Raw genomic sequence first — 22,643 nt, forward strand, 5'->3', positions numbered from 1 at the left:
TTATCCCAACCCTGGCTCTGGCCTACTGTCGTCCTACCGTTCTATGGTTATCCTACCATTATCCCAACCCTCTCTAGTCTACTGTCGTCCTACTGTTCTATGGTTACCCTACCATTATCCCAACCCTCTCTCTAGTCTACTGTCATCCTATTGTTCTATGGTTACCCTACCATTATTTTAAGATCAGTTTATTGGGCACACAAAGTCCAACTGAAATGTGACTTCCGCTTTTAACTCAACCCCTCCGAAATAAACGCATATCGGTTTTGAAGAGGTGCTAGGGTCACCCGGGAGCTGCTGTTGTGGGGAGTTAGGTGCCTTGCTTAAGGGCACAACGGCAAGCAATGGCATCTAGAATCTGATACCAGCAACTCTCCGCTTGCCAGCTTACTTCCCGCCATATCCCCCCCCCCCCCCCCCCCCCCCCATCGGAAGCAAACTGTCAACCCTCTGGTTACTGGCTCGCCTCTCTAAGCACTAGGCTACCTGCCGCACCTCATCTTACCATTATCCTACCGTCGTCCTACTGTCGCACTACAGTCGTCCCAACGTCATCCCGTCATACTACTCTCATCCTTCCTTCACCCTATATTCAGGCTACATTCATCCTACCATCATCCTACCATCCACATAAAGGATATCTGTTCTGGATAAGATATCATAGTAGAACTGCAATATAGAATTTTTGTCATTGTCATCCATCAACTGCATTGTGGGGGGGGAAATAACCTGATACAGTTTATTAATGTTCAGGGCTTCAGACTGCAACCATTTTATAGTCGCATTTTGTGACCCTTTTGACTTGGCTGAGCGAATAATAAAAAATGGAACTGGTCACATCGGTGCGAGCTGCACATTCTACATGATCACGTCACTCCAAACGTCCTATTTCTTTTTTAGGAGGCTAAAACCATGATTTGGTCCAACGTTAACGAACATTATGTGATTCCTGTAATGAAAGTGTGAGTGCATGTAGCCTACAACTGCAATGTTTTTGTAGGATATTGAATGTACTGTTAGATTTAATACATGGCTCCTAGCAGTGGGTATTATATTTAGAGTTAGTGATCGAGCTCATGTGTTTTTAGTTAACACTTACTCAGGTGGTGAATTGGCTCCAAATAAATTACAGTGCATTCGGAAAGTATTCAGACCCTCACCTTTTTTCCACAATTTGTTACTTTACAGCCTTATTCTAAACTGGATTAAATTGTTTTTTTTCTCCCCTCATCAATCTACACAATACCCCATAATGACAAAGAAAAAACAGGTATTCTAAAAATTGTTCAAATGTGGCTGGGCCTCTTAAGGATATTTAGAGACTCTCCTGCGTTGTCTTGGCTGTGTGCTTAGGGTCGTTGTCTTGGCTGTGTGCTTAGGGTCGTTGTCTTGGCTGTGTGCTTAGGGTCGTTGTCTTGGCTGTGTGCTTAGGGTCGTTGTCTTGGCTGTGTGCTCAGGGTCGTTGTCTTGGCTGTGTGCTTAGGGTCGTTGTCTTGGCTGTGTGCTTAGGGTCGTTGTCTTGGCTGTGTGCTTAGGGTCGTTGTCTTGGCTGTGTGCTCCGGGTCGTTGTCTTGGCTGTGTGCTCCGGGTCGTTGTCTTGGCTGTGTGCTTACGGTCGTTGTCTTGGCTGTGTGCTTAGGGTCGTTGTCTTGGCTGTGTGCTTAGGGTCGTTGTCTTGGCTGTGTGCTTAGGGTCGTTGTCTTGGCTGTGTGCTTAGGGTCGTTGTCCTGAGCGCTCTGTAGCAGGTTTTCATCAAGGATCTCTCTGTATTTTTGCTCCGTTCATCTTTCCCTTGATCCTGTCTAGTCTCCCAATCCCTGCCACTGAAAAACATGCCCACAGCATGATGCTGCCACCACCATTCAGTTTATATATATATATTAATTTGCAAAAATTTCTAAACATATGTTTTCGCTTTGTTATTATGGGGTGTTGTGTGTAGATTGATGAGGAAAATAACTAATTTAATCTATTTTAGAATAAGGCTGTAACGTAACCAATGTGGAAAAAGTCAAGGGGTCTGAATACTTTGCAAATTCACTGTAGACTATGATATTAGTGCACATTAAAATGTAGGCAATTTTTTTAATTGTTTTATTTTTTATTTTACCTTTTATTTAACTAGGCAAGTCAGTTAAGAAAAAAATCTTAATTTTCAATGACAGCCTAGGAACAGTGGGTTAACTGCCTTGTTTAGGGGGCAGAACGACAGATTTGTACCTTGTCAGCTCAGGGATTCGGTTTTGCAACCTTTCGGTTACTAGTCCAACGCTCAAACCACTAGGCTACCTGCTGCCACAAGTTAATCTCTATTTAACGATAGAACATTCTGGAGCCCTCGTTTAACAGTAAAATATAACAATAGCCTATTGTCTACCCATGTAACTATCACTGGATTAGGTTGCATATAAAAATGTCTTGAATCATACATTATTTCATCTAAGCAGAAATGTATTTCTTGAATACCATCTCAGGAGTCTATTACACGTGTTAATAAATCACTGTGAATGACTTTAGAAAATTATTGCGTGACGACGGCAAACATTTTTTGGGGGTGCGACCAAATCATGGGCTGGTGCCACCGGGGGAGATGTAAGTCTGGACCCCTGATGTATAATTGATTGTATGCTGCTTGTGCAACCCACCGTTCAGACATTACCTTCCCTCTTTAGCATTTCACCTGTCCCCCCCCCCCCCCCCCCCCCCCCCCCCCCTCTAACTCTGTAATAGTGTTAACACAGAACAATAGTGTTTTATAGCAATAGGCACTTAAATACCAGTTTGACAACAACCGATACCCAGACCTGTAAAATGTCTCTCGGGGTTGTAATGCAGTGTGTATTAAAGGGATACTTCAAGATTTTTGTTAATGAAGCCCTGTTTTCTACTTCCCCGAATTACGATAAACTCGTGAAATAAGTTTCACAAGCCAATGCTAACTAGCACTAGCGCAATGACTGGAAAGTCTATGGGAACCGCTCATTGTGCTAACCCTAGTTAGCATTTGCGCTAATGCTAACTTCCTTCAAACTGCATGCAAAGACATTTTAAAATGGTATCCACGAGTTCTTCTGACTCTGGGGAAATTTGATTTTTCCCTGAATTGCTAAGCGCCCCTTTAATCTGTGGCTCAGGGCAGAGACTGTTTCTCCCATGAAGAGACAATCACCTCATTGTGCTGGGTAACCCCAGGGGTCGTTTGATCCACTTGGCGTCGGCGTTCTCTGAGATGCCTGTAACGTAAATCCAACCGATCAATCAGCCTTGAACCGAGACTCTCGATACGCACGCACGCAAGCACACACTCCACGTTTAAAATAAGAAGGAGAAGCCTTGTTTAAGGTGCAGCAGAAAAAAAACCTACCGACTAATTTTCCATCACAAGACGAAGCTTGCTGCTCAATAACTGTAAAGAAAACTTCCTTTGTATGTTTGGGATAACACACCACCGCCACTTTGATTCCCATCTATCCTCTCACAATATACTTTAGGCGATTGTAGGGGCCTAACAAAGACATACTTATAACAGGTTTTTTCTCTTGCTGTCTTAATAAACATGTAGACATAAATCATCGGTGTAACGTTAGAGGGAGACTGAGGCTGTGTCTCAAATGTCACCCTATTCCCTATGTAGTGCATTGCTTTAGACCAGAGCCCTATGGCACCCTGTTCCCCTATATAGTGCATTACTTTAGACCAAAACACTATGGCACCTTATTCCCTACATAGTGCACTGCTTTAGACCAGAACACTATGGGGAATTAGGTTGCCGTTTGGGAGGCACCCTAAAGTGTCTGGAAAGCACGGAGGGAGCATAGCATTATTCCAGTCTGTAGTGTAGCGTTATGCCAGTCTGTAGCGTAGCGTAGCGTTATGCCAGTCTGTAGCGTAGCGTAGCGTTATGCCAGTCTGTAGCGTAGCGTAGCGTTATGCCAGTCTGTAGCGTAGCGTAGCGTTATGCCAGTCTGTAGCGTAGCGTTATGCCAGTCTGTAGCGTTATGCCAGTCTGTAGCGTAGCGTTATAGTTTGACTCATTCTCTACTCATCTGCTTCACAAGGTATTATTATATCTCATAAAGTAAACAAAGCCCTTGTGTAAACCTATGCATGTACTTTCTTTTTCTTTCCATTGGCTTCTGACAAGATGAGAAGAAAAAAAATCTGTCTTTCTGCCCCTGACCAAGGCTATTAACCCACTGTTCCCCGGGCACCAATGATGTGGATTAAAGACTCTAAATTGAGCTCAGGTGCATCGTGTTTCCATTGATCATCCTTCAGATGTTTCTACAACCTGATTAGAGTCCACCTGTGGTAAATTAAAATGATTGGACATGATTTGGAAAGGCACACACCTGCATGTCAGAGCAAAAACCAAGCCATGAGGTCGAAGGAATTGTCCATAGAGCTCTCGAGACGACTAGATTGTGTTAAGTCACAGATCTGGGGAAGGGTACCAAGAAATGTCTGCAGCATTGAAGGTCCCCAAGAACGCAGTGGCCTCCATCATTCTTAAATGGAAGTTTGGAATCCCCAAGACTAGAGCTGCCTCCCAGCCAAACTGAACAATTGGGGGAGAAAGGCCTTGGTCAGGGAGGTGACCAAGAACCTAATGATCACTCTGACTGAGCTCTAGACTTCCTCTGTGGAGATGGAAGAACCTTCCAGAAGGACAACCATCTCTGCAGCACTCCACCAATCGGGCTTTTATGGTAGAGTGGCCAGACGGAAGCCACTCCTCAGTAAAAGGCACATGACAGCCCGCTTGGAGTTTGCCAAAACGCGCCTAAAGGTCTCTGACCATGAGAAACAAAATTGTCTGATCTGATGAAACCAAGGTTGAACTCTTTGACCTGAATGCCAAGCGTCACGTCTGGAGGAAACCTGGCACCATCCCTACGGTGAAGCATGGTGGTGGCAGCATCATGCTGTGGGGATGTTTTTCAGCGGCAGGTACTGGGAGACTAGTCAGGATCGAGGGAAAGATGAACTGAGAAAAGTACAGAGATCCTTGACGAAAACCTTCTCAGGACCTCAGACAGGGGCGAAGGTTCACCTTCCAACAGGACAATGATCGTAAGCGCACAGCCAAGACAATGCAGGAGTGGCTTCATGACAAGTCTCTGAATGTCCTCTGAATGTCCTGGGCTCTGATTTGAACACGATCGAACATCTCTGGAGAGACCTGAAAATAGCTGTGCAGCAACGCTCCCCATCCAACCTGACAGAGTTTGAGAGGATCTGCAGAGAAGAATGGGAGAAACTCCCCAAATACAGGTGTGCCAAGCTTGTAGCATCATACCCAAGAACACTCAAGACTAATCGCTGCCAAAGGTGCTTCAACAAAGTACTCAGTAAAGGATCTGAATACTTGTGTAAATGTGATATTTCGGTTTTAGATAATTTTTTATAAATTTGCAAAACAAAATCTAAAATCCTGTTTTTGTTTTGTCATTATGGTGTAGTGTGTGTATATTGAGGGGGGAAATAATTTAATCAATTTCGAGTCTCAAAGCAAGGGGTCTTAATACTTATGTGAGGTGCTTCGACAAAGTACTGAGTAAATACTTACTTTATTTACCTATTTCTGTTAGTTTTTATACATTCGCAAAAAAATTCTAAACCTGTTTTGGTTTTGTCATTATGGGGCATTGTGTGTAGATTGCTGAGGATTTTTTTATTTATTTTATTTAATCCATTTTAGAATAAGGCTGTAACTTAACAAAATATGGAAAAATACTTTACCAAGGCACTGTGTATATATGGCTCTGACCATGCTATTGTGTGTGTAGAGAGAGAGAGGTTCCTTATTGCTATTATAAACTGGTTACCAATGTTTTGTTATACCGTTGGTATACGGTCTGATATACAACGGCTGTCAGCATTCAGGACTTGAACAACCCCGTTTATAATGTTGTGTTTTATATATATATATATATATGTATATGGCTCTGGGTTTAATCACGTTACGATGTTGCAAGGCGCTGGTGTCTTAATCTCTAACACAAAGGGTCCATTTTAATACGAGTTGAGTCACGCTGACAGATCAGGTCACAGAACATTAAACAGCTGTAAATCTCTTCCCTGTGTGTGTGTGTGTGTGTGTGTGTGTGTGTGTGTGTGTGTGTGTGTGTGTGTGTGTGTGTGTGTGTGTGTGTGTGTGTGTGTGTGTGTGTGTGTGTGTGTGTGTGTGTGTGTGTGGTGTGTGTGTGTGTGTGTGTGTGTGTGTGTGTTTGACAGCTGGCAATCTCTGCTGTGTCCATCAGAGCCTGCCCCCTGGCCCACAATGCATCTCACCCCAGCAGTGTGTCTGACTCGGGCTGAGATGTCATCCCAAATGTCACCCTATTCCCTATGTAGTGCACAACATTTGACCAGGGCCCTATGGGGAATAGGGTGCCATTTGAGACGCAGAGCAGGGTTATGTTAAAACCCTGATGGTGTACATCAGAGGCTCTCTTTCACTCTTCAGGGGTATCGGCTCACACAGCATGTCATCCGTCCCCTCTCTCTCTCTCTCTTCGGCTCACACAGCATGTCATCTGTCCTCTCTCTCTCTCTTCGGCTCACACAGCATGTCATCCGTCCTCTCTCTCTCTCTCTCTTCGGCTCACACAGCATGTCATCCGTCCTCTCTCTCTCTCTCTTCGGCTCACACAGCATGTCATCCGTCCTCTCTCTCTCTCTCTTCGGCTCACACAGCATGTCCACTTCTCTCTCTCTCTTCCGTCCACTTCTCTCTCTCTCTTCGGCTCACACAGCATGTCATCCGTCCTCTCTCTTCGGCTCACACAGCATGTCATCCGTCCTCTCTCTTCGGCTCACACAGCATGTCATCTGTCCTCTTCTCTCTCTCTCTTCGGCTCACACAGCATGTCATCGGTCCTCTTCTCTCTCTCTCTTCGGCTCACACAGCATGTCATCCGTCCTCTTCTCTCTCTCTCTTCGGCTCACACAGCATGTCATCCGTCCTCTCTCTCTCTCTCTCTCTCTCTCGGCTCACACAGCATGTCATCCGTCCTCTCTCTCTCTCTCTCTCTCTCTCTCTCTCTCTCTCTCTCTCTCTCTCTCTCTCTCTCTCTCTCTCTCTCTCTCTCTCTCTCTCTCTCTCTCTCCGGCTCACACAGCATGTCATCCGTCCTCTCTCTCTCTCTCTCTCTCTCTCTCTCTCTCTCTCTCTCTTCAGCTCACACAGCATGTCATCCGTCCTATTCTCTCTCTCTTCGGCTCACACAGCATGTCTCTCTCTCTCTCTCTCTCCTCTCTCTCTCTCTCTCTCTTCGGCTCACACAGCATGTCACCTGTCCTCTCTCTCTCTTCGGCTCACACAGCATGTCATCCGTCCCTCTTCTCTCTCTCTCTTCGGCTCACACAGCATGTCATCGGTCCTCTACTCTCTCTCTCTTCGGCTCACACAGCATGTCATCCGTCCTCTCTCTCTCTCTTCTCTCTCTCTCTCTCTCTCTCTCTCTCTCTCTCTTCGGCTCACACAGCATGTCATCCGTCTCTCTCTCTCTCTCTCTCTCTCTCTCTCTCTCCTTCGGCTCACACAGCATGTCATCCGTCCTCTCTCTCTCTCTCTCTCTCTCTCTCTCTCTCCTCTCTCTCTCTCTCTCTCTCTCTCTCTTCAGCTCACACAGCATGTCATCCGTCCTATTCTCTCTCTCTTCGGCTCACACAGCATGTCACCTGTCCTCTCTCTCTCTTCGGCTCACACAGCATGTCATCCGTCCTATTCTCTCTCTCTTCGGCTCACACAGCATGTCATCCGTCCTCTCTCTCTCTCTCCGGCTCACACAGCATGTCATCCGTCCTCTTCTCTCTCTCTCTTCGGCTCACACAGCATGTCATCCGTCCTCTTCTCTCTCTCTCTTCGGCTCACACAGCATGTCATCCTTCCTCTTCTCTCTCTCTCTTCGGCTCACACAGCATGTCATCCGTCCTCTCTCTTCGGCTCACACAGCATGTCATCCGTCCTCTCTCTTCGGCTCACACAGCATGTCATCCATCCTCTTCTCTCTCTCTCTTCGGCTCACACAGCATGTCATCTGTCCTCTTCTCTCTCTCTCTTCGGCTCACACAGCATGTCATCTGTCCTCTTCTCTCTCTCTCTTCGGCTCACACAGCATGTCATCGGTCCTCTTCTCTCTCTCTCTTCGGCTCACACAGCATGTCATCCGTCCTCTCTCTCTCTCTCTCTCTCTCTCTCTCTCTCTCTCTCTCCGGCTCACACAGCATGTCATCCGTCCTCTCTCTCTCTCTCTCTCTCTCTCTCTTCAGCTCACACAGCATGTCATCCGTCCTATTCTCTCTCTCTTCGGCTCACACAGCATGTCCTCTCTCTCTCTCTCTTCGGCTCACACAGCATGTCATCCGTCCTCTTCTCTCTCTCTCTTCGGCTCACACAGCATGTCATCCGTCCTCTTCTCTCTCTCTCTTCGGCTCACACAGCATGTCATCCGTCCTCCTCTCTCTCTCTCTTCGGCTCACACAGCATGTCATCCGTCCTCTCTCTTCGGCTCACACAGCATGTCATCGGTCCTCTTCTCTCTCTCTCTTCGGCTCACACAGCATGTCATCCGTCCTCTCTCTCTCTCTCTCTCTCCGGCTCACACAGCATGTCATCCGTCCTCTCTCTCTCTCTCTCTCTCTCTCTCTCTCTCTTCAGCTCACACAGCATGTCATCCGTCCTATTCTCTCTCTCTTCGGCTCACACAGCATGTCCTCTCTCTCTCTCTCTCTCTCTCTCTCTCTCTCTCTCTCTCTCTCTCTCTCTCTCTCTCTCCGGCTCACACAGCATGTCACCTGTCCTCTCTCTCTCTTCGGCTCACACAGCATGTCATCCGTCCTCTTCTCTCTCTCTCTTCGGCTCACACAGCATGTCATCCGTCCTCTTCTCTCTCTCTCTCTTCGGCTCACACAGCATGTCATCCGTCCTCTTCTCTCTCTCTCTTCGGCTCACACAGCATGTCATCCGTCCTCTTCTCTCTCTCTCTCTTCGGCTCACACAGCATGTCATCCGTCCTCTTCTCTCTCTCTCTCTTCGGCTCACACAGCATGTCATCCTTCCTCTTCTCTCTCTCTCTTCGGCTCACACAGCATGTCATCCGTCCTCTCTCTTCGGCTCACACAGCATGTCATCCGTCCTATTCTCTCTCTCTTCGGCTCACACAGCATGTCATCCGACCTCTTCTCTCCTCTCTCTTCGGCTCACACAGCATGTCATCCGTCCTCTCTCTTCGGCTCACACAGCATGTCATCCATCCTCTTCTCTCTCTCTCTTCGGCTCACACAGCATGTCATCTGTCCTCTTCTCTCTCTCTCTTCGGCTCACACAGCATGTCATCGGTCCTCTTCTCTCTCTCTCTCTTCGGCTCACACAGCATGTCATCCGTCCTCTCTCTCTCTCTCTCTCCGGCTCACACAGCATGTCATCCGTCCTCTTCTCTCTCTCTCTTCGGCTCACACAGCATGTCATCCGTCCTCTTCTCTCTCCTCTTCGGCTCACACAGCATGTCATTCCTTCCTCTTCTCTCTCTCTCTTCGGCTCACACAGCATGTCATCGGTCCTCTTCTCTCTCTCTCTTCGGCTCACACAGCATGTCATTCGGTCCTCTTCTCTCTCTCTCTTCGGCTCACACAGCATGTCATCTGTCCTCTCTCTCTCTCTCTTCGGCTCACACAGCATGTCATCCGTCCTCTCTCTTCGGCTCACACAGCATGTCATCCGTCCTCTCTCTTCGGCTCACACAGCATGTCATCTGTCCTCTTCTCTCTCTCTCTTCGGCTCACACAGCATGTCATCTGTCCTCTTCTCTCTCTCTCTTCGGCTCACACAGCATGTCATCGGTCCTCTTCTCTCTCTCTCTTCGGCTCACACAGCATGTCATCGGTCCTCTTCTCTCTCTCTCTTCGGCTCACACAGCATGTCCATCGGTCCTCTTCTCTCTCTCTCTTCGGCTCACACAGCATGTCATCCGTCCTCTCTCTCTCTCTCTCTCTCTCTCTCTCTCTCTCTCTCTCTCTCTCTTCAGCTCACACAGCATGTCATCCGTCCTATTCTCTCTCTCTTCGGCTCACACAGCATGTCCTCTCTCTCTCTCTCTCTCTCTCTCTCTCTCTCTCTTCGGCTCACACAGCATGTCACCTGTCCTCTCTCTCTCTTCGGCTCACACAGCATGTCATCCGTCCTCTCTCTCTCTCTCCCGCTCACACAGCATGTCATCCGTCCTCTCTCCCCTCTCTCTCTTCGGCTCACACAGCATGTCATCCATCGGCTAGTTGTCTGTCACCTTTCCATTTTAAACACAAGATGTTTGTGTAGGTAGACACCGCTAGGCTAAGCCACAGTGATTAGCTTCATGATAAGCAGTTTATGTACATACTGCTAGGCTAAGCTACTGTGATTAGCGTCATGATATGCTGTTTATGTACATCCTGCTAGGCTAAGCTACAGTGATTAGCGTTTCATGATCTCAGCTCAGACATCAAGCCATCCGGGCTAATTAGACAGATAACAGGATGGTAGTGAAGCAGACTTATGGTTCCTCGTGTCTCACTAGATTGTCTTCTACTTTCAGTGTGTCCCAAATGACTACCTATTAGCTATGTAGTGCACTACCAGAGCCCTATGGTCCTTTTGGGATGCAACCTCTGTGTTTCTGTATTAATCAGTGGTCCTTCAGGCCTGTCTATTAGGACCCTCAAAAACAAAACAAATCATTTTTCTCCTAAACAGACCATTTTGGCCCTCTGCCCTGTCTGTAGAACTTAATAGCTACAATACGAGTTTCCTTGTTGTTATACAGTCTTTATCTTGTGGAATCTGAGAAGTGCTTTAAAAGCCTCTCAAATAAGTCCTCCTACAGTGATGCAAGCCTTTAATATATCTTTTTTTTTATCTCAGTGTGGTGAAATTGTAAACATCACCAACCTGGCTACTTTTCTACCACGCTCGCTCTCTTTTGTACGCTCTTTCTCTCTCTCTCTCTCCCCCCCCCTCTCTCTCATGCTTAGTTTCTCTTCCTCTGTCTCTCTAGGCAGTCTCTCAGCAGGACTTGGTCCACATGGCGATCCAGATAGCATGTGGGATGAGCTACCTGGCCAGGAGAGAGGTCATCCACAAAGACTTGGCCGCCAGGAACTGTGTGTGAGTATCGTGTCACCCGGTATCGTGTCACCCGGTATCGTGTCACCCGGTATCGTGTCACCCGGTATCGTGTCACCCGGTATCTCCATCTCTTTAGGTATCAGACTCGAATTCCACTGATTTTTCAAAACGTGATCCTCCAGAAAGTGGACAGCAACACTTATGCAGCTCCTCTACACAATACTTTAAAAAAAAACTGCATTCGACAGGATTACCAACACAGACTGACCAGCTCAAATAGACAGAAGCCTGCTATATGGCAGACCAATCTAAACTCTTCTCTCGGCAGGTCCAGCCCACTCATCTCAGCCAATCATGGCTGGTGGGAAGATTGCTGACCTTTTCTGTAGCTTAACCCAACAAGGCTCGTAATTTTAACAATTGTATTCGTATTTACAGATGGTATACACATTTGTTATTAAGGCACATGAAAGTTCACATGTTACAGAAGGCATTTCTGCTTAAAAACGCATTTTGATCAATCATTCAATCAATCAATCAAATGTATTTATCTCAAAGTGCTGTACAGAAACCCAGCCTAAAACCCCAAACAGCAAGCAATGCAGGTGTAGAAGCACGGTGGCTAGGAAAAACTCCCTAGAAAGGCCAAAACCTAGGAAGAAACCTAGAGAGGAACCAGGCTATGAGGGGTGGCCAGTCCTCTTCTGGCTGTGCCGGGTGGAGATTATAACAGAACATGGCCAAGATGTTCAAATGTTCATAAATGACCAGCAGGGTCAAATAATAATCACAGTGGTTGTCAAGGGTGCAACAGGTCAGCACCTCAGGAGTAAATGTCAGTTGGCTTTTCATAGCTTATCATTCAGAGTATCTCTACCGCTCCGGCTGTCTCTAGAGAGTTGAAAACAGCATGTCTGGGACAGGTAGCACGTCCGGTGAACAGGTCAGGGTTCCATAGCCGCAGGCAGAAAAGTTGAAACTGGAGCAGCAGGAAGATCATGTCAGTGACTCAAACCACTCAAGTGACGCACCCCTCCTAGGGACGGCATGGAAGAGTACCAGTAAGCCAGTGACTCAGCCCCTGTAGTAGGGTTAGAGGCAGAGAATCCCAGTGGAGTGAGGGGAACCGGCCAGGCAGAGACAGCAAGGGCAGTCTGTTGCTCCAGTGCCTTTCCGTTCACCTTCACACACCTGGGCCAGACTACACTCAATCATAGGACCTACTGAAGAGATGAGTCTACAATAAAGACTTAATGGTTGAGACCGAGTCTGCTTCTCTCACATGGACAGGCAGACCATTCCATAAAAATGGAGCTCTATAGGAGAAAGCCCTGCCTCCAGCTGTTTGCTTAGAAATTCTAGCGACAATAAGGAGGCCTGCGTCTTGTGACCGTAGCGTACGTGTAGGTATGTACGGCAGGACCAAATCGGGGAATTTTTTATTTTATTTTTTATGTTCAAACGGCTCTCCTGTGATGTCGTGGCTTGCGACATCCATCTAGTTTTCTGAATCGGGTCACAATATATCCTGATTGCCAAGTCACTTTTACCCCTACCCACATGTACATACTTCATTACCTCAACTACCTTGTACCCTTGGACATTGACTCAGCATCGGTACTCCTTGGACATTGACTCAGCATCGGTACTCCTTGGACATTGACTCAGCATCGGTACTCCTTGGACATTGACTCAGCATCGGTACTCCTTGGACATTGACTCAGCATCGGTACTCCTTGGACATTGACTCAGCATCGGTACTCCTTGGACATTGACTCAGCATCGGTACTCCTTGGACATTGACTCAGCATCGGTACTCCTTGGACATTGACTCAGCATCGGTACGCCTTGGACATTGACTCAGCATTTGTTATTTTATTGTTATTATTTCCATATTTATTTCTCTAATATTTGTCTTTTTAACTCTACATTGTTGTGTAAGGGCTCGTAAGTAAGCATTGCACGGAAAAGTCTACACCTGTTGTATTCGGCGCGTGTGACCAATACAACACATTCACAAGCATTTCATAAACACTTAATATCAACAACTGGGAATGTACATGTATGTTGAATCAGTTAACCCTGTCCTCCCTCCCCTGTCCTCTACCCCCCCCCCTCCTCTGTGACCCTGTCCTCTACCCCTCCTCCCCTGTCCTCTACCCCCCCTCCTCTGTCCTCTACCCCTCCTCTGTCCTCTAACCCCCCTCCTCTGTCCTCTACCCCCCCTCCTCTGTGACCCTGTCCTCTCCCCCCTCCTCTGTCCTCTCTCCCCCTTCCTCTGTCCTCTACCCCCCCTCCTCTGTGACCCTGTCCTCTACCCCCCCTCCTCTGTCCTCTACCCCCCCTCCTCTGTGACCCTGTCCTCTCCCCCCTCCTCTGTCCTCTCCCCCTTCCTCTACCCCCCCTCCTCTGTGACCCTGTCCTCTACCCCTCCTCCTCTGTCCTCTACCCCCCTCCTCTGTTACCCTGTCCTCTACCCCTCCTCCTCTGTCCTCTCCCCCCTCCTCTGTCCTCTACCCCCCTTCCTCTGTCCTCTACCCCCCCCCTCCTCTGTTACCCTGTCTTCTCCCCCCCTCTGTCCTCTACCCCTCCTCCTCTGTCCTCTCCCCCCCTCCTCTGTCCTCTACCCCCCTCCTCTGTTACCCTGTCCTCTACCCCCTCCTCTGTCCTCTACCCCTCCTCCTCTGTCCTCTACCCCCCTCCTCTGTTACCCTGTCCTCTACCCCTCCTCCTCTGACCTCTACCCCTCCTCCTCCTCTGTCCTCTACCCCCTCCTCTGTCCTCTCCCCCTTCCTCTGTCCTCTACCCACCCCTCCTCTGTGGACCCTGTCCTCCACCCCCCCTCCTCTGTCCTCTCCCCCCTCCCGCTGACAGTATTGATGACAGTATGCAGGTGAAGATCTGTGACAACGCCCTGTCCAGAGACCTGTTCCCCATGGACTACCACTGTCTGGGAGACAACGAGAACAGGCCGGTCCGCTGGATGGCCCTGGAGAGCCTGCTCAACCATGACTTCTCTACTGCTAGTGATGTGGTGAGAACACACACACGTTACACACACACATTACGCACACATAGACACATTACAAACACAGTCACGTTACACAAACATACACGTGTTACACACACACACACATTACACACACACACGTTACACACACACACACACACACTTACACACATGCGCGCGCGTTACACACACACACACAGTTAGTTAGACTTTACACACTGGCTGGGTGTGCGTGTGTCTGGTTACACACACACACAGCTACACACACACACAGCTACACACACACAGCTACACACACACAGTTACACACACACAGTTACACACACACATGTCACACACACGCGCAGCTGCGGTAGGAGGTGAGAGGAGACGCTGTAGACAGGCAGGAAGTCCTCCATGGAGCTCTTCTATCCACCACCAGACAGACATGGCCTGATTTCCCTCATACCGGACCTCTTCCTTCCTGATGAGGCTCTACTGCTCGCAGTCCTCACCCCTCCCTCCCTCCTCACCCCTCCCTCCCTCCTCCTCACCCCTCCCTCCCTCCCTCCTCACCCCTCCCTCCCTCCTCTCCTCCCTCCTCACTTTATATCCTCCACTCCCTTTCTTGATTTCCTCTAAACCTTTTTGGGTCATAGGTTACTACAGGCACGTTAATGAACCACACGCACTCCCAGCCTGCCACACGCACACCCAGCCTGCCACACGCACACCCAGCCTGCCACACGCACACCCAGCCTGCCACACGCACACCCAGCCAGCCAGCCACACGCACACCAGCCAGCCAGCCACACGCACACCCAGCTAGCCAGCCAGCCAGCCACACGCCACACCCAGCTACCCAGCCAGCCAGCCACACGCACACCCAGCCAGCCAGCCGCACGCACACCCAGCTAGCCAGCCAGCCAGCCACACGCACACCCAGCTAGCCAGCCAGCCAGCCACACGCACACCCAGCTAGCCAGCCAGCCAGCCACACGCACACCCAGCTAGCCAGCCAGCCAGCCACACGCACACCCAGCTAGCCAGCCAGCCAGCCACACGCACACCCAGCTAGCCAGCCAGCCAGCCACACGCACACCCAGCTAGCCAGCCAGCCAGCCACACGCACACCCAGCTAGCCAGCCAGCCAGCCACACGCACACCCAGCTAGCCAGCCAGCCAGCCACACGCACACCCAGCTAGCCAGCCAGCCAGCCACACGCACACCCAGCTAGCCAGCCAGCCAGCCACACGCACACCCAGCTAGCCACACGCACACCCAGCAGCCAGCCAGCCAGCCACACGCACACCCAGCTAGCCAGCCAGCCACACGCCACACCGCACACCCAGCTAGCCAGCCACACGCACACCCAGCCAGCCAGCCACACGCACACCCAGCTAGCCAGCCACACGCACACCCAGCTAGCCAGCCACACGCACACCCAGCTAGCCAGCCACACGCACACCCAGCTCCAGCCAGCCAGCCAGCCACACGCACACCCAGCCAGCCAGCCAGCCAGCCACACGCACCCCAGCCAGCCAGCTAGCCAGCCACACGCACACCCAGCTAGCCAGCCAGCCAGCCACACGCACACCCAGCTAGCCAGCCAGCCACACGCACACCCAGCTAGCCAGCCAGCCACACGCACACCCAGCTAGCCAGCCCACACGCACACCCAGCTAGCCAGCCAGCCAGCGCACACCCAGCTAGCCAGCCACACGCACACCCAGCTAGCCAGCCACACGCACACCCAGCTAGCCAGCCACACGCACACCCAGCTAGCCAGCCACACGCACACCCAGCCAGCCAGCCACACGCACACCCAGCCAGCCAGCCAGCCAGCCACACGCACACCCAGCCAGCCAGCCAGCCAGCCACACGCACACCCAGCTAGCCAGCCAGCCAGCCACACGCACACCCAGCTAGCCAGCCAGCCAGCCACACGCACACCCAGATAGCCAGCCACACGCACACCCAGATAGCCAGCCAGCCAGCCACACGCACACCCAGATAGCCAGCCAGCCAGCCACACGCACACCCAGATAGCCAGCCACACGCACCCCCAGCCAGCCAGCCAGCCACACGCACCCCCAGCCAGCCACACGCACACCCAGCTAGCCAGCCAGCCAGCCACACGCACACCCAGCTAGCCAGCCAGCCACACGCACACCCAGCTAGCCAGCCAGCCAGCCAGCCACACGCACACCCACCCAGCCAGCCAGCCAGCCACACGCACACCCACCCAGCCAGCCACACGCACCCCGGCCAGCCAGCCAGCCACACGCACACCCAGCCTGCCGCATACCCAGCCAGTCAGCCACACGCACACCCAGCCAGCCAGCCACACGCACACCCAGCTAGCCAGCCAGCCAGCCACACGCACACCCAGCTAGCCAGCCAGCCAGCCACACGCACACCCAGCTAGCCAGCCAGCCAGCCACACGCACACCCAGCTAGCCAGCTAGCCAGCCACACGCACACCCAGCTAGCCAGCCACACGCACACCCAGCTAGCCAGCCAGCCAGCCACACGCACACCCAGATAGCCAGCCAGCCAGCCAGCCAGCCAGCCACACTCACACCCAGATAGCCAGCCAGCCACACGCACACCCAGATAGCCAGCCAGCCAGCCAGCCAGCCAGCCACACGCACACCCAGATGGCCAGCCAGCCAGCCACACGCACACCCAGATGGCCAGCCAGCCAGCCACACGCACACCCAGACAGCCAGCCACACGCACCCCCACCCAGCCAGCCACACGCACACCCAGATAGCCAGCCAGCCACACGCACACCCAGATAGCCAGCCACACGCACCCCCACCCAGCCAGCCAGCCACACGCACCCCCACCCAGCCAGCCAGCCACACGCACCCCCACCCAGCCAGCCAGCCACACGCACCCCCACCCAGCCAGCCAGCCACACGCACCCCCACCCAGCCAGCCAGCCACACGCACCCCCAGCGCCAGCCAGCCAGCCACACGCACACCCAGCTAGCCAGCCAGCCAGCCACACGCACACCCAGCTAGCCAGCCAGCCAGCCACACGCACACCCAGCTAGCCAGCCAGCCAGCCACACGCACCCCCAGCCAGCCACACGCACACCCAGCTAGCCAGCCAGCCAGCCACACGCACACCCAGCTAGCCAGCCAGCCACACGCACACCCAGCTAGCCAGCCAGCCACACGCACACCCAGCTAGCCAGCCAGCCAGCCACACGCACACCCAGCTAGCCAGCCAGCCAGCCACACGCACACCCACCCAGATAGCCAGCCAGCCACACGCACACCCAGATAGCCTGCCAGCCACACGCACACCCAGATAGCCGCCAGCCACACGCACCCCCACCCAGCCAGCCAGCCACACGCACCCCCACCCAGCCAGCCAGCCACACGCACCCCCACCCAGCCAGCCACACGCACCCCACCCAGCCAGCCAGCCACACGCACACCCAGCTAGCCAGCCAGCCAGCCACACGCACACCCAGCTAGCCAGCCAGCCAGCCACACGCACACCCAGCTAGCCAGCCAGCCAGCCACACGCACACCCAGCTAGCCAGCCAGCCAGCCACACGCACACCCAGCTAGCCAGCCACGCCCCCCACCCAGCCAGCCAGCCACACGCACCCCCACGCCAGCCAGCCAGCCACACGCACCCCCACCCAGCCAGCCAGCCACGCGCACCCCCACCCAGCCAGCCAGCCACACGCACACCCAGCTAGCCAGCCAGCCAGCCACACGCACACCCAGCTAGCCAGCCAGCCAGCCACACGCACACCCAGCTAGCCAGCCAGCCAGCCACACGCACACCCAGCAGCCAGCCAGCCCAGCCACACGCACCCCCAGCCAGCCACACGCACACCCACCCGGCCGGCCAGCCAGCCACACGCACACCCACCCGGCCAGCCAGCCACACGCACCCCCAGCCAGCCAGCCAGCCACAAGCACACCCAGCCTGCCACATGCACACGCACAGCCTGCCACATGCACACGCACAGCCAGCCAGCCAGCCACACGCACAGCCAGCCAGCCACACGCACAGCCAGCCAGCCACACGCACAGCCAGCCAGCCAGCCACACGCACACCCATCCAGCCACACGCACACCCATCCAGCCACACGCACACCCAGCCAGCCAGCCACACGCACAGCCAGCCAGTCAGCCAGCCACACACCCAGCCACACGCACGCACACCCACCCAGCCCGCCACACGCATGCACGCACACCCACCCACCCAGCCAGCCACACGCACACCCACCCACCCAGCCAGTCACACGCACACCCACCCAGCCAGCTAGCCACACGCACACCCAGCCACACGCACACCCAGCCAGCCAGCCACACGCACACCCAGCCAGCCAGCCACACGCACACCCAGCCAGCCACACGCACACCCAGCCAGCCACACGCACACCCAGCCAGCCACACGCACACCCAGCCAGCCGGCCAGCCACACGCACACCCAGCCAGCCGGCCAGCCACACGCACACCCAGCCAGCCGGCCAGCCACACGCACACCCAGCCAGCCGCATGCCCAGCCAGCCAGCCGCACGCACGCCCAGCCAGCCAGCCGCACGCACGCCCAGCCGCACGCACGCCCAGCCGGCCGGCCAGCCGCACGCCCAGCCAGCCGCACGCACGCCCAGCCGGCCAGCCAGCCGCACGCACGCCCAGCCAGCCAGCCGCACGCACGCACGCCCAGCCAGCCAGCCGCACGCACGCCCAGAGCCAGCCGCACGCACGCCCAGCCAGCCAGCCAGCCGCACGCACGCCCAGCCAGCCAGCCAGCCGCACGCACGCCCAGCCAGCCAGCCAGCCGCACGCACGCCCAGCCAGCCAGCCAGCCGCACGCACGCCCAGCCAGCCAGCCGCACGCACGCACGCCCAGCCAGCCAGCCAGCCGCACGCACTCCCAGCCAGCCAGCCAGCCGCACGCACGCCCAGCCGCACGCACGCACAGCCAGCCGCACGCACGCCCAGCCAGCCGCACGCACGCCCAGCCAGCCAGCCGCACGCACGCCCAGCCAGCCAGCCGCACGCACGCCCAGCCAGCCAGCCAGCCGCACGCACGCCCAGCCGCACGCACGCCCAGCCAGCCGCACGCACGCCCAGCCAGCCGCACGCACGCCCAGCCAGCCAGCCGCACGCACGCCCAGCCAGCCAGCCGCACGCACGCCCAGCCAGCCGCACGCACGCCCAGCCAGCCAGCCAGCCGCACGCACGCCCAGCCAGCCAGCCAGCCGCACGCACGCACGCCCAGCCAGCCGCACGCACGCCCAGCCAGCCGCACGCACGCCCAGCCAGCCGCACGCACGCCCAGCCAGCCAGCCGCACGCACGCCCAGCCAGCCAGCCGCACGCACGCCCAGCCAGCCAGCCGCACGCACGCCCAGCCAGCCAGCCGCACGCACGCCCAGCCAGCCAGCCGCACGCACGCCCAGCCAGCCAGCCGCACGCACGCCCAGCCAGCCAGCCGCACGCACGCCCAGCCAGCCAGCCGCACGCACGCCCAGCCAGCCAGCCGCACGCCCAGCCAGCCAGCCACACGCACACCCAGCCAGCCAGCCACACGCACACCCAGCCAGCCAGCCAGCCACACGCACACCCAGCCAGCCAGCCAGCCACACGCACACCCACCCAGCCAGCCAGCCAGCCACACGCACACCCAGCCAGCCAGCCAGCCAGCCACACGCACACCCAGCCAGCCAGCCAGCCACACGCACACCCAGCCAGCCAGCCAGCCACACGCACACCCAGCCAGCCAGCCAGCCAGCCACACGCATACCCAGCCAGCCAGCCAGCCACACGCACACCCAGCCAGCCAGCCACACGCACACCCAGCCAGCCAGCCACACGCACACCCGCCAGCCAGCCAGCCACACGCACACCCAGCCAGCCAGCCAGCCACACGCACACCCAGCCAGCCAGCCACACGCACACCCAGCCAGCCGCACGCACACCCAGCCAGCCAGCCGCACGCACACCCAGCCAGCCAGCCCCGCACGCACACCCAGCCAGCCAGCCGCACGCACACCCAGCCAGCCAGCCGCACGCACGCACACCCAGCCAGCCAGCCGCACGCACACCCAGCCAGCCAGCCAGCCGCACGCACACCCAGCCAGCCAGCCAGCCGCACGCACACCCACCCAGCCAGCCAGCCGCACGCACACCCACCCAGCCATCCAGCCAGCCAGCCAGCCACACGCACACCCAGCCAGCCACACGCACACCCAGCCAGCCACACGCACACCCAGCCAGCCAGCCACACGCACACCCAGCCAGCCAGCCACACGCACACCCAGCCAGCCACACGCACACCCAGCCAGCCAGCCAGCCACACGCACACCCAGCCAGCCAGCCAGCCACACGCACACCCAGCCAGCCAGCCACACGCACACCCAGCCAGCCAGCCACACGCACACCCAGCCAGCCAGCTAGCCAGCCAGCCACACGCACACCCAGCTAGCCAGCCAGCCACACGCACAAGCCAGCCAGCCACACGCACACCCAGCCAGCCAGCCAGCCACACGCACACCCAGCCTGCCGCACACCCAGCCAGCCACACGCACGCACACCCAGCCAGCCAGCCACACGCACACCCACCAGCCAGCCAGCCACACGCACGCACACCCAGCCAGCCAGCCAGCCACAAACACAACCAGCCAGCCAGCCAGCCAGCCACACGCACACCCAGCCAGCCAGCCAGCCAGCCACACGCACACCCAGCCAGCCAGCCACACACACGCACAGAGAGCCAGCCAGCCACACGCACGCACAGAGAGCCCCACACTTATTGTTAATGAACTGCAGTCACCCAATCAGGGCTTGATGACTCCAGGGATCCTAATAGCAAGAATGATTTTCTCAGACTCAGACTTTCTCCTAAAGCTTTCATTGATGTCAATGTGTGCATCTCAAGTCTGAATACCTTCTGGTTCGTGTTCAACTCCCATTGTGAATCAAGCCTGAATACCTTCTGGTTCGTGTTCAACTCCCATTGTGAATCAAGACTGAATACCTTCTGGTTCGTGTTCAACTCCCATTGTGAATCAACCCTGATTCTGGTTCATGTTCAACTCCCATTTTTTGTTATATTGTCTTTGTAGAACACTGGCCAATCTTCTGGTGATGACTGATGATTGAATTGTTGACTTGGTTCCAAAACCTTAATCATGTTTTTTTTTTTGTTATATATATTATTGATGGTTTTATATTTATAGTCTGAATGAATAATCTTATCCTGTTCTGTTCTTTGGAAATAGGAAATGGATTAAAAAGCCAAAGTTGGATTCAGTTTGTTTGGGAGTTGCAGACGCTACCTACAATGGTTCTGATAACTGGCTGTTCTCATGCACTGTATGGTCCAGCTTTCAAAGCCCTTATCAAAAACTTTTAGGAACTATGTTGGGTGTACATTTTTAGCTAAATTTCCTTGCATTGTGTCAGTGGAAATGCTTTGTTCAGCAATTGGCACTGTGCAACCTGAACCGAACACAACTTTCCCTGACTCTGACATTTCTAGAGAGCGTAGTAGATAATAGAGAGTGTAGTTCCTAAAAGTTTCCCTGATTTAAACCCCCTGAATGCCTTCTGGTTCGTGTTCAACTCCCATTGGGAATCAAGCCTGATTCTGGTACGTGTTCAACTCCCATTGTGAATCAAGCCTGAATACCTTCTGGTTCGTGTTCGTGCAGGCTATTGCAGGCTATTGTTTTTAGCCTGCATGTAGCTAATGTTACACAGAGACAATCACAAGGTCAAGAGAGATTGAACACAAACTTTACTTTATTCGTCCAAGATATTATTCAGTGTATGTCTGTCAACCTGTCTTGTTGGTCATATCAAAAGATGTCCGTCTGAAATAAATAGAATTTATAGAACGAGAAAAGACCCTCATTCCTTTGATCCGTTCTGCCTTGTGATCTAACCTCTAACCCTTGACCTTTAACCTTGTCCCGGTTCCTCAGTGTGCGTTTGGTGTGACCCTGTGGGAGTTGATGACCTTGTTGTCTAACCCCGGACCTTTAACCTTGTCCCTGTTCCTCAGTGGGCGTTTGGGGTATCCCTGTGGGAGTTGATGACCTTGGGACAGACGCCCTACGTGGACATCGACCCCTTCGAGATGGCAGCCTATCTGAAGGACGGATATCGAATAGCACAGCCAATCAACTGTCCCGATGAACTGTAAGTACAATAGCACAGCCAATCAAACTGTCCCGATGAACTGAAACACATACAGGGCTTTTAGACTGTTATATGTCATAATTGAGTTTGATCATCAGTTATTTTAATTGACAATTCTATAGTTTTTTTTATTGGTCTTAAGTATTTCCTGTAAACAGAATCTCATCAGAATTGTCTCGCAGTTTGAATCTCCAGCTTTTTCGTTAACTGTAGTACATCCCTTCACAATGTTAAACGTTGTTTTAGATATGGCTTGTTATTGGATGTTCTCCTCTCCGTTATCAACATAAACACACGTACTGTCCAGCATGGAGAGTTCACTATAGGGACCCTCCAGAGGGGGAGACGGTTGACTATAGGGAC

General features: G+C 53.9%; 1 protein-coding gene across 4 annotated transcripts in view; it reads left to right on the forward strand.

Annotated features, from left to right (window-relative positions):
* The window catches only part of LOC106560633 (tyrosine-protein kinase RYK), a 96,710-nt gene that overhangs the window by 59,982 nt on the left and 14,085 nt on the right, over positions 1–22,643 (forward strand). For all 4 annotated transcript variants that reach the window (XM_045687966.2, XM_045687969.2, XM_045687967.2 and 1 more), the window contains 3 exons: positions 11,037–11,146; positions 13,982–14,141; positions 22,144–22,280. In XM_045687966.2, coding sequence (XP_045543922.1) covers positions 11,037–11,146; positions 13,982–14,141; positions 22,144–22,280 — 407 coding nt within the window. The remainder of the gene's footprint in view (positions 1–11,036; positions 11,147–13,981; positions 14,142–22,143; positions 22,281–22,643) is intronic.

This window comes from Salmo salar, chromosome 10 (genome assembly GCF_965601325.2).
Source record: "Salmo salar chromosome 10, fSalSal1, whole genome shotgun sequence".
NCBI lineage: Eukaryota > Metazoa > Chordata > Actinopteri > Salmoniformes > Salmonidae > Salmo > Salmo salar.